Source organism: Accipiter gentilis, chromosome 7 (assembly GCF_929443795.1).
Source record: "Accipiter gentilis chromosome 7, bAccGen1.1, whole genome shotgun sequence".
NCBI classification, from domain to species: domain Eukaryota; kingdom Metazoa; phylum Chordata; class Aves; order Accipitriformes; family Accipitridae; genus Astur; species Astur gentilis.
Genome location: NC_064886.1, coordinates 22,757,301 through 22,776,133, shown reverse-complemented (window position 1 = coordinate 22,776,133; position 18,833 = coordinate 22,757,301). Strand labels below are relative to the sequence as shown.

The 18,833-nt window shown below is 43.5% G+C and overlaps 1 protein-coding gene across 1 annotated transcript in view; it reads left to right on the top strand.

The window, feature by feature from the left end:
• LOC126041271 (uncharacterized) overlaps positions 1 to 18,833 on the top strand; it is a 35,352-nt gene that overhangs the window by 7,474 nt on the left and 9,045 nt on the right. The window contains exons 2-4 of the mRNA XM_049806700.1: positions 10,861 to 11,855; positions 18,168 to 18,219; positions 18,320 to 18,422. Of these exons, the coding sequence (XP_049662657.1) occupies positions 10,861 to 11,855; positions 18,168 to 18,219; positions 18,320 to 18,422 (1,150 nt within the window). The remainder of the gene's footprint in view (positions 1 to 10,860; positions 11,856 to 18,167; positions 18,220 to 18,319; positions 18,423 to 18,833) is intronic.

Genomic DNA, 18,833 nt, shown 5'->3' with positions numbered 1-18,833 from the left:
ACAAAACAAAGTGGTTTGGGGCACCTAAGCTGCATATGGATTTCATTATTTAAATCTCTCCCATGTATTTGGGAGGTTATAAATATATAAAAAGTTAATTTGGGAACACTAGTTTTACAGATTCCTATGAACATACATAACTTGCTAAATGGACTTTTATACTGAACTCTACAAGCAAACTTTACTGCAGTGCTATAGCTTTTGCTTTGTTATATATTTCATCTGGTTACCAAGCAGTTCAAACAATCTGACCATGTTTTCTACTCTTTAATTTGAGCTGCTTTGGCCTGTTCAATTTATAGAAAATGAAAACCAGATTGATCTTCTGGAAACTCCCTCATCACTCCTGTTAGTTCCCACCAACCCTATCGTTTACTGTTAATTTTTTCTATGGTGTGTTGTGTACACTTTGTTAATGAGAACTTGCTCTAGTAGAAAAAAGACCTATGCTGACCTATTAAAACCCTGAAGCAAATGGCCGTGGCATCTTGAACTCTTCATTACACTGCCTTACTTTTATTTACGATGGTCCCATCATATTAATGATTATTTGCCTGAGGAGACACTCTAAATGATGCCTTTGTTTCCCTTTCTAAAGCTTTACATTTTTTTGTATGTTCGAATGAGGGTATTTGCTGAAAAAAAAAAAACAAATCAACAAAAAAAAACCCAAGACCCCGAACCCCAAAAAACTAGAACAGAGATAGCAGCTTTGTATAGATGTAGGATCTTATTTGATATGGCATCTTGCATCTTTGTTGGAGAATCTCTATTTGTCCGTTGAGTGTCCAGTCACAGGAGTTAGCTCTTCCCCCCCCCCCCCCCCCCCCGCAAGGATTGGTAGTCTGGAAAGTCCACAAGAAAAAGCTGGTTGTTGATGTGAATTCTGGCACTCCCTGGTGGATGTTGTCTTAGATATGTTGTATGCTTCCTTAGCCATAAAAGCTAATGTTGGGATGAAAGGGGAAAAACGATGTTCAGACTGCTCTCATAATGACATGTCTCACTTGCATGTGTTGCATGAACATAGCACAATAAATTTATGAGATACTAATGACAGGTTTCTGCTTAAAATAGTTCTACTTTATGAGTGTAATAGTCCCCAAGGGAACACTGCCTAGTCAAGTGGGTCTTTCCAAGCACTGGATTTGCATGTTTTAAATAGATTTTTCAAATCATTTCATAGAAAAACAATCTGGCTTTTGTCCCTTTCAGACCGAGATGAGGAGGAGGAAATTAATATTGCAATGTGGGGCTGCAGTGAAGGATGAAGAAGAGTTCAGAATAAGACCTCGTACTTAGTTTCTAGTAAAAGCACTTGGATGTAAGTGCATCAATGAAATTAAAGTAAAAATTGGATATGTCCTATGCCTTGGCCTAGGTGTCTTCCAGAGCATTTCTGTCTGTATTTTACACTCCTACCAATATTTTATCCACTTCATGAGCATGTCTACACCTTGGCATACAGCAATTACTGAATAATCAGTGAATGCCAGGGTTACTCCTGTGGTGGGTGGTAACTTCAACTTGGGAAACTGTCAGGTAGCAAAAACCCATAAACTGCCAGGCTGCTGCCAAGCCCAGAGAAAAACTATTCATCATAAGAATTTCGAGCCTTAGAAATCTAAATCAAAGAAAGAACTGGATAAGGCGAGAGAACTCTGCTTAGCCAGATTTACATAGCTGTAACGTGCAAGACATCTTGTAGGTGAATACAACTCAATCTTAATTAAAGAACTGAAAGGGGAGAAGTAAAACTTCTGCCTATATATGAGATGGGGGAAAAGAGCAAGAATGGTTTTATTGTCTTTTCAATATCCTGAGATTTCACCTACGAACATTTAGGTAGCTGAGTTAGCCAGGAAGCCTCCTCAAGTCCCACCTTCACCGAGAGGGAGAAATACTCTTTCAGAGGGCTGTTAAGACCATCTCTTAACTCCTGCTTTGAATTTCCCTCTGCAGGAAACAACTCTGGGTTTTGTCTGCAGAGAGAGACAAGCCAAATTAGCCTGCAAAGCCCCGCACCCAGAGCCGGGTGATCTTCATTCATGGCCTCACATAGGAATCTTGCATCAGGTACTCAAAATATCTGCGGCTACTGCAGACAATTCTGCCCATTGCTCTTAACTACAGAGTAGGTTGGCATTTCTGGCTTAGTAAGGATAAACTGCTTCTGCATCTCACCTGAACCTCCCCAAAACAGCAGAGCACGAGACTGCCTTTCCTCTGGTTGCTCCGACGGCAAGTACAAAATGTCAAGTTACAAAGTCTGCCCAGGCTGCATATACTGCTGATCATGCTATGGAAAGCTGTGCTGTTCCACGGGGGATTGTTCAGAAAACAGCCCCTGTTTGTGTCTCTGAGAACAAGCATTTTTTTGTAAGGAGAAAAAGGCATTGCATCTCTGGAGTCAAATGAGAAGGTCTGTTGTTCTCCACAGAAACTGGAGTGTGTCACTGTGCCTGGTGGTTGTCAGAGTGCCCCTGGTTTTTTTTATGTGATTTTCCTTTTCTCCACCTCCTGTTCTCAGAGAGGATCAAGGAGGAGGGATGGTGACCTCATGGTGCAATTATGCAATCTGCTTGAGGCCAGGTATCAAAATACACTGCAGCTGTGAAGCTGGGACCTTGCTGTGGCTGGGGGGCCCAGGCCTCCTGGCTCTAATGAGATCACTGACCTTCTCCTGCCTCTTCTTCTGCAGCTGCTTTGATTCACAGAGATTTGTTGTGGCAATGGCCTGCCTAACGGTTTGGCAGGCTGCCGTAGGAAATGCTGCATCTACAGGCAGGCGCTCGGAGCTGGTGAGGATATCCTGGGCTCTGCCAGCCTCTTTCCATCCTGACAGAACCTACTTGCCTTCGTCCAAGGGTAATGCAAACATTACCATCCTCCCTGATTATTTTTTTTTTTTTTCCTAAGAAGCGAGGAGAAGGTTGTCTATTCTCTGCTGAAATAAAGCAGCGCCTTCCAAGCAATCTTGTTGTGACGCTTGAGCTCAGGGCTCAGCTGCAGCAAAGTCACATATGGGAAGAATAAGAGAAAATAGCATGCCTACAGTCTGAGGCATATTTGGGCCTCCAAGTCCTGAAGTCTCATTCTGACTTTGCATTCTTTGCTCTAACTGCTGCGCTGCATTCCTGCTTCCCTCCTCTGCTCTTCTAACAATATTTTTATTTTCCGTGTCTGCTGCAGCAACAGGCTTTCATAGTCCCCTTCCCTTCCTACCTGCGTATTTGTTCTCTTCAAATGTCCTGTAAACCATTAAAAACAATAGAAAAGTTGGTGATAGGTGTGAAAACAGGGCCCTGTGAAGCTGTCTGATGTGTGCCAAGAAGGAATATAAGACAAGTCGGGTTCTTTCCTGAAAATGGGATTTGCAGTGTGGAAATGTCACATCCATAATCACTTTTATGTGGTGGAACTGCTGCTACCCACCACTGAAATAACAGACCGTCTGTGAAAAAATGCAGTTTTGGTTTTGCTTAAATCCAGCAGGTTGCACTCACTTCAAGAAATATTAGACCCTTGTTGAAAAACCTGAGTGCAACCGCTCTGATACCATAAACGTATTAAAAGCAAATGTATGCTCGGCTCAGTTTCAGAGTCCCACAACTGAACCCTGTTCAGTGCTTGTTTATGTGAATTTGCGCAGGGAGCAAGGAGAGAATACAAAGTGCGTGTGCAGGTATATGGGTTGTGTTGAGACGGGGTTATTGGGAGGGCGGGGGAGACCCCTTAGTAAGCAGGATATTCTCCTAATTGATGAGAACTCTTTTGGAGATCGATCGGAAAAAATCACAATTAAGGACTGGAAAAAGGAGACGGGGAAAACTCTCTCCTAATAACTAAGCAAAGTGTCGGCAATTTTTGTTATACTCTGTCAGTCCCATGTCCTGATCTACTTCTGCTGGGTCTGCTACTTTCAAGCATCCAGAGATACTTGAAGAGTTGCCCTAGTATGGGATGAAAGAGTCTCCTTTTGCTGTTGCCTCATGCTTTAAACAGCAAAGGCAATTTGGTGGAGGGGGAAATGGTGATTCCAAGGCACTTCCAGGAATTCTTGTACTGCCAGGTGGAAAAATAGGTTAGATGTGCTGCTGCTGTATCTAGTTAACGCTAACGAAAGGAAATAAACCTTGCATGGAAAGATGAGCTGAAAACGCAAAAGTAAGTAGAGTGCTAATTTTATAAAGTCTCCGATTAACTTTGTCCTCCACTTGGAAAAAGTTCTACCAGCTTTGATCTCTAGATCAGTCAGCTAGTGAAGTAAATGTGGTCACTTCTTAAACTAACAGACTGGAGTTTTATATCTTACTCTTGGGATAGTCTTTCCTCAGATCCTGTATTTGATGAGCATCCAAAAAGCTCAGTCTTCCCTAACTTGGAAATACTGTGAGAGGAGAACTTGGGGCTTTTGCTGGGAACCACAAGAATTATATTTCTGGTAGCTTTGCAGCTAGTTCCAGCCACGTCAGCAAGTAAAGACTTGTCTATGTTTTGTTTTTCCCCCTTAAACTGGGATTATGGAATGACCACATTCCCTTTTTCCTTCTCATTTTCTTTTTAAACCCTAAGTTTAGCATTTTCTTTCTGCTCTGGCTGAAAGTTTGGGCCACTTCATATTTCATCCCAGGTGGTTGGCTCTGTTCAAATGTCCTTGTGAATCCGAGCGATCTTTGACTCTGAGTGAATCTCCTATGATTGGAGGGGAGAAGTAACCCAGGTACCATACCTCACCCTGCGTGTTTTGAGCAATTGCAAAGACGTTGGTGGAGCCAGCGTTTTAAAGAGGTCCCTGGGGCAGAGTAAAATGTGAAGGAGCTGGTGAGGTAGTTTCAAAGCGTTGCCAAATCTTTGAAAGAGATACACATGTGCGTGCATGTGCGCACATAAGATGTTTTTAATTTTGGAGGGGTGAGGGATCCTAAATAAAGCTTGCTGGATTTTCACCCCACTGATACTATGGTGAGCTCAGAAGGCTAAATTTAGTCATCCAGACTGAACAATCTTGGATGCTAAGACTGCATCCATCTCTGTCCAGAAACTAATTGCATACCCCTGTAGCTGCTGTTGAATCAGAATCAGCTGTAGGCTGACAAGATAAGGCTACAATAGAACTGCCATATACTTCCTGCAGTCCTGTTCTGGCATCAGGTAGCTGCAGTGGATTTTGTTCTTTAAATGAAGAAAAAAAAAAAAAAAAAAAAAAAAAAAAAAAAAAATCTACCTGGGGAGGGGTTCCTACTCTAAAAAAAAAAAAAAAAAAAAAGAGTAAAGGATCATTTATGTCATGGGGCTATTTTACAGGAAGGGACAAAACATAAAAGAATCTTTCAGTCAAAATCACAGGATCATAACCAGGTATTTTGACTTCAGAGTGATTTTTTTTGAAGGGCCTAAGGTCTGTGTAAATAGCTTCTATCCTCACTATCCTATTCACTCCTTACTCTAGTATTAAATCTTTCTACTACAGTCTTCAAGCAAAGACCAAAATGCCCTTTAACTTGGATAAGGAGATAATACACGTCTGTTCCTGAAAAGAATAATAAATGCAGCACGTCTTAAATGTTCAGTCAGTTTGAAATATAGTGGATTATTCCTTCTCTGTCATCTCTAAAAAGAAGTGGAAGTGACATTTTTAAGTCTGCCTGAAACTGGAAATACATGTGAGAAATGCACAGAAGCCGAGATGTGCATAAGGCATTAATGAGGGCAAACTAGGTTATGGTCTTTGCACATCATTTCCTTGCAAGCCTGCAACTGGGTATCTCTATTAAGTGTGTGGCTTGGCCCCTGAGGATGTCTTGGAAATTTAGTGGCTCAGCTGTGTGTCTCCAGTTTCCTCTGCTGAGGCATTCACTCTGACTCTGGGTACGCACTGAAGAGAACTTGCTATTTTTTGGGTGAGTATGTTATAAAAGAAAACGAACTACATTGGACAGGTCCCAAGCCAGAGAATCTGAGATTGTGCTCACAGAGGAATGACAAACATCAAGACAGGATGTCCTCCTTCCTTTTCTTTGAAATAAATACACTTTAAAAATAAACAGTCTTTGGGATGCAGGCAAGACAGCGTCCTCCAGGATTCTGCAAACAGCGGCTCCTTGTAACCAGCATTAACATGAGTGAAGAAAACTTATCACTACTTCACCTTTTTGAGCTTCAGCAAAAACTGTGAGCACTAATGGGCTGAGGGTTTTCCTAGCCAGGGTCTTGCATCGCTTTGTTTCCACTTCTCTTCAGCAGGGCTTATGTCTTCACAAGCTAAGCCGCACGGTCATGTCACCTTCTCTTACCAGCTACATGTCACAGCATCCTCCCCACATTCCCTCTGGGCTCCCAGCATCACCTCATGCCAGAAGCATTTCTCTCTTGGAGGCAGGACAGAGAAGCTTGAGAAACTGAGTCCTGCCTGCTTCTAGGGATTCAGGCAGAGGCTGGCACCCATCACTGAAGAGCGCTCGTGGGCCAGCGAGAGGCTGCCACAACTTGCCACTCATGGCTTCTTGCAAGACCCTCCTGCGGGTTTTGAGTGTGGCTTCGCTCTGGTGGAAGCAGCCAGGAGGGTCTCCTGGCTCTGATGTAAGGTGCCACAACAACTTGTCCTGTCCTGCCAAAATGAGGAGGTTGCTTCTGTGCATGCCTCTGATCTAGCTCTAGTCTGGTGCCTTTTTTGGCAGTAACTGTGATTAAAGAAAGGGTGCTAATTAAATTGTTCTAGTAGTGAGTGGGATTCCCTTAGAATGTGTTGATTCCCTGACAGCGTTCCTACTGGAACAATGCAGAAGCTCCAGGGCTACGTTAGTAGGTGTTGTGCGAGTAGAGAGCAGAGTCAAGGGTTATATTACTTAGATGATGGGAACTACTCTTTCCTGTGCATATACTTGGCTGGGCCTTACAATAAACTCCCATCTGGCTGAAACAATTATTCTCCCCCTTTCCTGCCTGGGAATTCTGCTTTTTATCAGTGCCACGTGCTTCTCAAGAGCTCTTTGGTGTAGTGTCCAGTTTGAAGAAATCACATGCTGGCTTTGTGGTGCACCCCTACATATATATCAAGGGCTTGCTCCTTCTTTGGGAGGTGGTGCTCCTCAGGAAGCAGACGCTGGTGTCTGTGGTGACATTTCTGAACAATGGCTTGCAGTCACTCGTGGCCACATCTGTTCCAACCCACCATAGCTTTGTGCTTAAGAAAAACTCCTGGGCTCTCCACAACTGCATCGCGTGTGGGTTTGTTGCAAATCTGCGCTTCGGAGGGCAGCGGAGCATTCGTCCCACCGTCGGGGCACCACTGCCGGAATCGCCTAGGAGGGACTAGCACGAGGTCCTCCTTGTACTCCTTACCCCTGTGTTTCCTGGTGCAGAGGCCTTGTAATGCCCTACATACGTGTATCTTAATTAAATAGCTCAAAGCTGATGCCAATATTAACTACTTGTTTCTAGAGAGTCCAAATGTCAGCACAGGAGGAGGTAAGTGGATGACAATGGGGCATTTTTTAGTAATGGGCATAGATTTAAGCTTCTGAGTGGGCTGTGTAGTGTGAAAAGGGGAAATGCAATGTCTTGGCATGTTCTGAAATATCCAACCATTGTGGTTTTGGCCAAGAAGCCATAGCTGAGATTTGAGTAACTTCTCTGCAACCTACTAAATGCTGTTCCCTAGTTACCCTAATTCAGAAGGCAGGTAGGGTATGTCTGACCACAGCAGGCTGGAGGTTCAGTTCAGCACAACTCTTTTTAAACATTTGGGACTCCTAGCCAGAGTGGGAAGTACTGAAAAGCAGATGAACAGGACTGGTAATCTGGTTCTCCCTGCTCATAATTGACCTAATTGGTGTGGGCATATATCAAGTGTTGTTTTTAAAAAAACAACAACCTATCATTTGCAAAGATTAAAAATGTGCCAGATTTTTTGCATGCCTCTGTCAAAAGCCCACAAGTCTATAACTTGCTGCAGAAGGGAACATCTGTGTCTAATTGATGAAACTCAGCTTTCATAAAGGATGATTTGAATGAACTAAACAATTTCGTCAGTCATTCAGTTGTGGATTATAAATTAATCAGAAATCCTTCCCCTACCCCCTCGGATCTGTCTTGCATTTCCTGTCCCTTGTGGTTTTTTTTTCCTGGTCTCAGAGCAAGTCTTGAATCTTCTTGGTCTCCCAAGCCGTAATAAATGAACAATCCCCTCGCTGCTGTGACCTTTCAGCCCGATTTCTGGAATGCACATGTTGCACAAATCCGCCCCCCCCCCCGGCGTTCGGGGATGCAGGGTACCTGTTGGGATTCAGCTAGGTATTGCAGCCAACTGGTGGCTACATGGCTTGTAGGGGAACAAGAGGCATTTAAGTTTGAATCTGAGACTCCTTGGATGTATGCAGTCTGCAAGATATTTCTTTCCAAATGATGACAGATTCAAGTGAAAATGAAGGCAGGAAAGGGAGCCTATCCTGAGAGCGGGGGCGAGGGATTTATGGGGGGATGCACTTACCCATTCAGCACTTTGGTGATTAATCCCACAAAATCCACCAAACTGATGGCTGCTGCTTTTGGGTGTTAACAAAGTCTTCTGGTAGTAGAGGTGGGGCTGTGAACGCCTCCAAGCGCCTTCTCAGTGTCTGAAAAAAGGCAACTAGATCAGTTCACATATTCCTCAAAATAAAATCTCAACCCTCAATCATTGCTAATTTAAGGAGGTTCGGGCCAATCTGTAATCCTCCCACATCCAGGAGTGCCACCCTGCAATAGCAGCAGTTCTGGTGCACATTCTGGCTCCAAAACTGGGTACATATTTTAGTTGAAAAGTTAGACATTATTTACTGTTTCTTGCTATGCAAATATCTTCCTTAAAAGTGAGCTCAAAAGACTAGCATGGGACAAAGGCAAGTCTGCACTGGTATTCCGTGATGGAGGGAAGGAATATGAGAGAAGTCACAGAAAATCCCTCTTTCCTTCTTGCAAGTGTAGGAGCAATCCTCTCCCTGAGGAGAGGAGCATATTCACTGGAAACCAGCTGGTTTTCAGTAAATTCCAGGTGACAACAAATCTATCTGTAGTTCTGATGTGAATTAGCAAATGGATCTAAATGTTAGGATCTGTAGCCTCTTAAATTGACATAAAAGTTTGGCTATTTTCACCTGCATTTTTACCATGAATTAGCTAATTCAGGCTAAACCCCTAATTTTTACCTCCTAGAGAAAAGATCAGTAAACTTCTATTAATTTATTTTGGTATTACATGCTGTGGGACTCCTGAGGCATTAAGACAGAGGATAATATGTATTTGGCACATGAATGACGTTTCTTTTCCACTTGAGACTTCAAGCCATAGTCCAGCCCAGGTGCCTTAAATGAGAAGCCTGTAGTTTATTCCACTATAATTAGCATAAGCTTTGATTTAAATGACACTTTTGAAAATCAAAGATTGGATTTCAGGTTGAATACAGAATACAATTTCTACCCACGTTGCTGTTTTGGTCCTTTTCTATTGCCATCCTGCCATCCACCCTGAAATCACTCAGAATATGAACAGCACCTGCTGGAAAGCAAAGGTCATGGCTTGCAGAACAGGTCTGGCTTTTTGTTATTTACGGGCTTTTAACATTTGGCATTGCATTTATTTTTTTTCCCTTTCCATTTCAATATAAGCCAAGGGGAGGGACTAAGAGAAAAAAAATCTGGAGTATTTTGATCTTTGTGGCTTTATATGGACTTCATAAGATTTGTTTGTTCTACTGCCAAGCTTCCTTTGTGTTTAAATAGATAACAGACCAAGACGACAAATCATTTCCAATAAAAAACCCCCACCAAACCCAAAGCATTCCCTTTCTTTTCCAATTATTGCTTCTAAACCCATGCTTCTAGACAGGGCTTGTGACCTAAGTACTTCTGACTTATTTTTTCCCCTTTTCAAAAACAATTGCCCAAGGTGCAGACAGGGCTGTGTGCTCTACAAATTTATGAAAGAATCTTGAAAAAAAGGCTCTGAGAGTATCTTTGGGAGAAGTTAGTTGTAAATATGATGCATGAAAGCAGCCTCATGTACCTTTACAGAAGCTGCAGCACGGCAGTTAGTGCCACCATTTATGGACTTCCTTCCTCTTTGGAGACTGAAGGCTATTTATGGAGAAAGAAGAAATAGCAAATTTCACATGGGACTGCCGCTGTGTTATGTAAATTACATGTTGTTTACTAGTGAGAGCTGGTATCTGCTATCACTATTTTGAGAGGCTTTGCATTTGAAGCAGAGACAATTTACCCAATCAAAACCACCTAGATTTTACTGCTTATTGAAATAGATAAGGCTGAATGTCTTTGAAACAGAAGATGAGTTGAATGGATGAATCATGGGTAATCATCAATGCAAGTTGTTGTGGGGTTTTCTTACATTAAAAAATGTTTTTGTAATGAAAATAACACAGAGTTCAAGATGCTGTGGTGACAGTTTTCTTTAGCTTCCTGAGATTTTTATCACACAACCAGCTGTTTAGGACAATGCATTTGTGTGGTCAACAAGTTGTATGTTAGCCAACAGCTGAAATGGATGCTACTGTTATCAGTAGTAGAAAGTGAGAATTATGTGAATTACTCATCTGAGTTATATTTCTGTGGAGGTTGGTTGTTCAGTATACACTTCCATAGTCTCCAAGAGTAGCTTTCTGCGTTAGACATATTAGATTAACGCTCCGAATGGGAAAGTAGAAGATAGACTTGTACAAGCATAACAAATTCCCCTTTCTTGAGGCGATCTTATACCAGTCCCTGAAGGGAAAGAAAATAGGTGGACCTTCAGTAGGTCTAGCAGACTGCATCCTGAATACAATCTCTAGCAAGATGTAAGCATATCTGTTTTATTTCCCAGGTGTATTACTCCTGTGGTGCAGTGGTGGAATCGATGGAAAGAGGCCTGATTTTATCACCAGGTTTTCCAAACAACTACTACGCAGGGACACACTGCGTTTGGCAATTTTTCATCCCGATGAGAACCCATCTTATCTTGGAAATTTTTGACTTTGACATTTTTGAGAGCTCTAGTGAAACTCCAGCCCCCTGGGATGGCTTTTCAGCCCCTACTAAAACAGGAAATAATGACATGCCTTCTCTTGAGGAAAACCTGGACTTGGCTCTCCGTACTACAAACCCCTCTCTCCAGACCTGGATGTCAAAGGTGGCTCAGAATCTGAGCAGCACAAGAGATCAGTCAAAGGACCTTGCTAGTCACCTGGATGAACTTCCAGGAACCGCCTCAAAAAAAGAGGAAGCCAAACAAGCATCTGAAGAAAACCAGTCGAAGCAGATGAAGGAACCCAAAGCGATTACCAAGGCTCATACAGAAGAGCTGCCATTCCCTGTGGCTGGTAGTGCCACAACGCAGAGGCAAAATACCAGTGGCCTGGAAACAGAAGAAGACTTGAAAGAGAAAATCTTGCTTGCCCACCTAGCTGCTAGTGAGAGAGATGAAGCTACAGTAGAGAGCTGGACTCTTCCCACAACAGTATTGCCCGTGGAAATCTCCTCTAGCCCACAGCCAGCAGTGGATGTGTGTCCCCATGATGTACTGTATGTTTCTGATCTCATCACATTTTCCTCTCGCTTCTGTGGACCAAATTCACCTTTAAACAAGACCTTGGTCTTTGGTTCATCTCTGGAAATGGTTGAGGTTATCATGGAACTGATCACCACCACAGACCGGGGCCGAGGCTTTGCAATGCTCTTTGAATACAAGAACATCACCGAACCTACCACTGTAGATGCTGTGAGGCAGGAGAGAAAGGAAAACATGATGATGCTGGCAATTATAACAGGGATTGTCTTTTTTGCACTTGCTTTGCTCTCTGCCCTCTGCATAGCTTGCAGGTAAGATGATGCATATCTGAGCCTTTGAAGCATGTGATATTATCCATACAGGAAAAAGACCAGAAAACAAAATTACGTTTCCTTTGCTCTGCTCATGCTTGCTGTCCCTTAAATGTAGTAAAGTGTGTGGATACAGAGGAGATCAATGCCAGTCACTGCTCCTGCCTTAGGCTCCTCTGTTTTCTTTCCTAGTTCTACAGCTCCTGTGCCTCCAATTGATTTTCTTTTTCCTGCAGAAATACCTGAAGGGTATACAGAACAGAAAGATCATCCTTCCCCGACTCTCCTGAGCAGGCTGAGCTGACAGGTTCTGCGTCTTTTCACAGCAATTCCACAGTTTGACTAACCATCACTAACACTCTGCAGAAAAGTAAATAGTAACAAAAGCATTACCACTTTGAATTAAGGTTAAGTAATATTTTCCAGTCTGTAGCATGTTTTATCCAAGGGACTGTGCAGACAATTCCATTGCACTTCATGCATTAAGCAGTCATCTGCACATCCCTTCGACTGCTAGGGAAGAGCTGAGAGCCTTGCTGCGGTACCTGTGATTGTCCCCAAACATCATCTAGAATGACACAGATCAAGTGAGCTGATGGTCAGGCTGGGTTGCTGATTTCCAGGTCCTGATGCCAACTAGTTCAATGGCTAAAACCAACCAGTGACAAAAGCATCCCTCTCCAGGCAATTGCTTTTATTTTATATGTTTCTTTCTTCTATATCCATCAGGAGGAAGCTTCTCCACCCCCCAGCATATGTTTGCATTTTTCTTACTAAGTCCCTAGTGAAAACATTTTTGTAGAAACAGTGATTTATTTTTTTTCCTTCCAACAAATTCAAAGCAGAGCCCAAGCTCCCCAGGTTTTTGTCAAAACAAACAGTATTTTTCAAACGTTTTGACTTCAATGAAAACATCAGGTAAACTGAAACAAACACTGTCCCTTGCAGGGCTCCGCTGTGGTGACTGGGTATTAGTAACAGCATTCATTTCCCATGGCAGCGTGCAACTGGTCTGTCTTCTTTCTTGCTGCATGCCCTACCTCATCCCTTGTGCATCCTCCAACCTAAAAGGTCTCAGGATTGCCCAGCCACTCCTAGTCACCGAGGTTAATTTGATGGAGGGACTCTGTTTTCCTTGTCCTTTTGGAGGCTGCGTTTCTAGCTCTTGCTGAATAAATACAAAATATAGGCCATCATACTGGGTATATGAGAACGTGGGCAAGGTGGTGAAGCTTAAATATAATCTCTCTTGCTGTATGTAGAAATTTCTGCTTTCAGGGTCTGAGCTTTTCGTAGTTGTAAGAGTTAAACTTGCATATGTTACATCTAACTAACCTTTTTCCATTTTAAAGAGCTTGCAGAACACTAATTTAGACCACAATTTTTTGCTAGCTCTAAAGGAAAACGGCTGGTGGAAAATGTCTTCCAGATACCAAATACTTTATTTTTATACCCTTGCCAATCTTCAAAAGAGACAGAAGCATGCTCCCTTCACTATGGCAGCAGTCTGGGCTAATACACATGTTGAGTAGGCTGTTCTTGCTCCATTACCCCTCTTTAATTTCACTGTAACTATCCGTGAAGCAGAGTATTATTCAAACCAAAAAGTACACGGGCCATCTGAGACTTTACTGGCTGAAGTTTACTCTGTGTAGCCTGTTTGAAAGTCAGGCCATGCTGCTGACATGCTCAGTTTGGCTTTTTGCTTGTCAGATGTGTACAAAATAAAGCAATATTCTGCTCTTGGTGACCAACAGAGAAAAAACTGAAGGCATTTTTTTCCCCTCACACAAATGTTTGTATGTTCTGGTCACCGTGAATACATCCTACCAGGAGTCCTATGGTGCAGGACCAGGGTTAGACTCACTTCTTTTAACACTGGCATTTACGCCTTTTCATTGCTTTATGACTCTTTTTTTAAAGGAAGATATACCCCAGTCAGCTATTGACTGTATATAAATAGAAACTATTCCTAGTCCTTTAGCCTCTTGAAAGGCCATTTACTATCCCAGCTGCCTATATTCCCTGCATGCTATTCCAGTGAGGCCTTGGTCACAATACTTTATTTCTTGTCAGACTTAAAGCATTTATGTGAGAACTGACACGTGTGGAAGCGATGCCACGACCTGTGCTGGGTAACCTCACTTCTATTGCACTGGAAGAGTCTTTTTTTCTTTTTATTTTTTTCCTCTTTACGGGGCTAACTGCTTTGATAATATTGGTCTCTGGCCTCAGAACCACTGGCGCTGGTTGGAGCTTGCCTACACTTCCCAGCTGTGGGTTTTTAATGCAGCTCAGAATAAGACTGTGGAGGCCCTTAAGCACATCTAAACTTCTTCTAGTTTCACCCACCAAGCTCTATTTTACGTTTCTTGCCCTAAATGGGGGCTTGAAATCACATGTATTAGCCACGGCCCTTTCTCCTTGCAGAAAATGTCAGGATGGCAAGGGGTGGGCTGAGGCGGGGAGAAATGAAGACGCTTTACAATGCGGCACGCTCGGAAACCGACCAGCTTTCTGAGGCATGGTAATACTTGTTCTGGCTGGAGCGTGCCATCGCAAAGGATGCTAATAGTAACCTTCAAACTCTTGGCCTCGTAAACTTGCCTTCTACTTTCTTTTCTCTTCGTACTTTACTCGTTCCTCCGGTACCAGGTTTAGCCGTATTTTTTTTCCGTTTCCATCTGCTGCTCTTGCTCAGCTAAAAGTAGCAGGCTTTGCCTTGCCAGGGGTAGAAATGGCCGAGGATGGGCTTGGCACCTACTGCCACTCCAATGCACCAAGTCGTCAGCAGTGTCTGCTCGGGCTCATTGCATTCAGCCAGGGCAAAGCTCTCTGGGGAAACTCCAAGTCTCTGCCACACTGCAGCTTTTGTTTGCTGTTTGGGGAGGGAATGAAAGCTTCAGTTGTTAGTTGGCCAATAATTCTAATTACTTTTGGCCATGAGGCCTGGCTCGAGTAATGGGGTATTTTTTATTTTCTTTCCCAAGCCCCAGGAACAACAGACTTGTCCACCTTATTTAATTTTAATCCTGTCCAATGCAGTCAGACTTTTGCTCGATGGTTGCAACCCATGGATTGCAACTGCATTTTACATCTGCATACCCTGCCAACGACCTGTTTCCAATTACAACCCCCTACGTGTACAGCTATTTCATGAAGTCATCATGCGCTGCCATCTCTGTCCATGCAAGCTGCCCTGCCAGTCACTGCCTGCAGCCTGACCATCACCTGGGGGCAAAACTTTTCCTTGGTCATATAATGCCTTCCTAGAGAATCCTTGTCACTTCTGCGCTAAAACCAGATCTTTCCTCTGCCATCCTCATGTTAGGCAGAACCCAGAAACCCATCCCTGCCTGTTGGAGCCATGTCCTCTATTTCTGTTCCTCCACACATCAGTCTGGTTTAGTTAGAGACCTAAGCCACCTAGACCCAGTTGGACCTGCCTACTGAGGTTAATTTTCATAAAGCTTCCAACAGACTTGAATTTTTTGGTTTACTTGAGAAGTTTGAAGCAACTTCAAAAAAAAAAGACCAAAAAAAAAGACTTTTAAATGATGGAAACTGGTATATTTGGACATTGGTTGTTTTAGATCCATGAGCTGCGTGCTGATGTAAATAGCTGGTCTCCTTGGTGGCAAGGTACTGCAGCATGCCACAGGAGATATAGCCCAACTGAAGAATGCGCTAAAGAAAGACTAAGGTCCCCAGTCCTGCAAACTAGCGCATCTCTCCAGGCACTGCGGCAGCAGCTCTGAATAGAAGAAAAAAAAAATATCTCCAGTTTCCACCAAAATTGTTGGCCGAATCTAGAAACTCTTACACTTTGTGTGCCTTGGTTTTTAACAGTAAATCAAATTGTTCAGTGGAAATCAGACACTCAATACCCAAGTGTGGTGAGGGAAGAAAAAGTTGAAATGGGGACATTTCAGCTAGTTACTATTTTTTAAACCTAATTTAAACTTTGGGAAGAACAGGACTCTTACTTCTCTTATTCCCCCTTATTCTACTGTACTTGAACAGAAAACATCTTTGCCAGGGGCACCTTACTCTCTCTTTGGTTCATGCTACCAAACTGCAGTGTGGATTTCAAGGTGGTTACAGTGCCTGCTAAATATCATAGAGCACAACATTTATAAAGAATGGCAAGGAAAGGAGCCAAATGGGTGTAAGGTATTTCAGTTTCTTAACGCAGAACTTGCCCTGACTATCCATAGTTTCTCATAGCCGTCAGTTGCTGAGACTTTTAAAATTGTTATTTCATCTTTTCAGCTTTGTCCCAGAGAATACGAGTATCTTATTAAATGGGACAGCTGTATACAAGAATCTGAGGAACAAATTTTTATTTGTATTTCTGAGAACTTGAACATTTTGTTTGTTAAGTCATGCTAAAAGTTCAAATAACAAACCCCAAAATGAGACCATCCAGATAACTAAAAAGTCTGTGTCAATGCCAAAAGTTGCCAATGCCTGATGTTCAGTGTGGAAGAAATATGTGCTAAGTTGTATTTTCTTAGACAAGAACATTTCGTTTGTGCTCTTCAATCCCTGGGTGGGAATATTTTAACAAACTTGCTTGTAACTTGCCAGTTATTTGAAACAAGAATATTTCATAGGAGTATATCAGATTTGATTAAATTTTTGTCATGGGTTTTGGCAGGAAAGAGCTGGGAGGAGGGGAAGAGGTTAGAAAAAATCAATGCAATGTGGAGAATGCAGGGAATTACAGACAGTTCTCCCACCATCTACCTGAATGTCTTGACCACCACGCTAATTCACTATTTTGGGGCATGTTTTGCCAGGTCACTCCTGCTGAAATGGTTCTCATGCCCAATAAGAGCTTCTGGTGTGCGCAAGGGGAATATTTACGTATGCATTTTCCACTCGGAAATGTTTCTTACTTGGTTTGATCTTGCTTGATAAAGCAACACGACTTCTGCTTGGAAGCCTTTCCCTGTTCCCCCTCCCAGAATCAGTGCCTTAAGGAAGAGCCTTCCCTGCTTTAGCCCCGCGTTCCCCCAAGAAGCCCAAGCGGTGGCTGATGCCATTGTGCCTCCTGGAATAACAGCTATCCGTCTGGATGTCTTCTGGATTACATTCTCAAGTGCCAACTCGCTCTCCTCTTTTTCTGTAGTCTTCTCTGTATTCACTAGGAATAGCACTGGGGGCACGTCAGGGGTTTTTTTCCTCCCTCAATTCACTTGTCAGTCAATAAGCATTTTTTTTAAGAGATCCAATGATACGGTGAAGGAATGAAACCCACCATGCCCGAGATGGAGCAGACACTGGCTCCCGGCCAGCCTCATCAGGTGGCCCCTGAGCCCCCATTCTTAAAAACAAACAGGAACGAAACGGTGACTGGAAACTTGAAATCTTGGCTTCAGCCCATCACTACCAAAAAACCACTTGCATGGAGGAGATTAAATGCCTTAAACCAAACCACCCCCAACCCCCCACCCCCCCAACGAGAAGAAGAAAAATGCCAGCCAACAGCACAGATAGTAGGGAAAACAGTTAACATGGGTCACATCCTATCTGGTCAGTACCTTGATGCTCCCATGTGTCTCTGCAGTGTCCCATGGAGAACTGCTGTACACAAAGACAAAACACACTTGCTTCGGTCATCACCATGTTCATTACTGCCAGCCTTTCTTTGTGACATATTTAAGTCTTATTCACCCCAAAGTAAATAAGACTAGTTGTTTCATAATCTCAGTTTTTGTAAAAATGTGGAAAAAACGGTTAAGAATCTGCTTTTGTCTCCCTTCAGCCAAGAGGCATGTTTACCCAGTAATCATCTGCCATAGCGCTGTCTTTCAATAAAATGTTCATACAAATGAACAACATCTGATGCTCTCTGCTTGCTAAATATAATCCAGCATGCAATATTGGCCACACAGATGAAATATTCTGTTCTAATGGGATAAGAAGGATGTGACTGCCCAGACCAAAGGCAGGGTTTCAGTCCCGCTACGTAGCTACCGACGTTGAGAGAGCAGCCGGCGGAGGGGAGCCTGGTGGGACTTGGCAGAGGTCTGAACTCTCTTCCTGCTTTTGCAGTGACCATGGCAAGAAGATGACAGGTCCTTCTCTTCTTCAGCTGACTTTCCCCTACACGAGCATATGGTTTTCTGCCCTGGCCTACAGGCCTTGTTGCCCTGAGTCTTGGCAAGTATTTTGGATGCTCCTGTAGGCAGGAGAGCTCATAACCTGCTGGGTCCCCCTCGCAGGGTGAGGGCAGCCGAGACCTTCCCTTCTGTGGATCTTTAACTCACTCGTGGGCTTGTTGTTGTTGCTGTCTCTCCTTTTCAGGCAGAGAACGTGCCCCAAAAGGAGCTCATCCAACGCATGCAGTGACCAGGAGGTTAGTGCTAATGGCTTCAGCAATTTCTGTTTCTCTCTTTCATATTGGCTGTTGCACTGTTTATCTGACGATGTTTACTGGGGCATATTCTGAGTTGTAGAACGGGATCCAGAACTCCGCCGTCGATATCAATGAGCTCCAGCTGGTGGTGCCAAGTCGGCAGAATGAAAACAACAACCACTCTGTCAGCCGGGAGCAGACGGGTAAGCACGGGGCAGCAGCGGGAGCAGGTCAGGGCACCCTGTAGCCCTGGGCCAGTTAATCAGATCATTTCTTCCTTGCAGTCCTCCTCACTGTCTCGCCCATGCACAGCTGGAGAGCCACTTCACAGCAGAAAGCCTTTGTTGTGGGAACTACTCCTTGCTGCTCTCCCCCCTCGCTGGTAGGGTAATTCCCCTGGCAAGGACCATGCGCAAGCACAGTTCCAGGACGCTGCCAACAAAAGCTGTCATAGCACATGGCATTGCAGAGACACTGGGTTAGCAGAGCAAACGTGTCAGGTTCAGGCTGCTACAAACAACTTACAAAGATCCATAAATTGCGGAAGAGTGTCACCTGCCCCGCGCCTAACCTCGTCCGGAAAGGATGGGGTTTTTACAATGCTTACGTTGGCT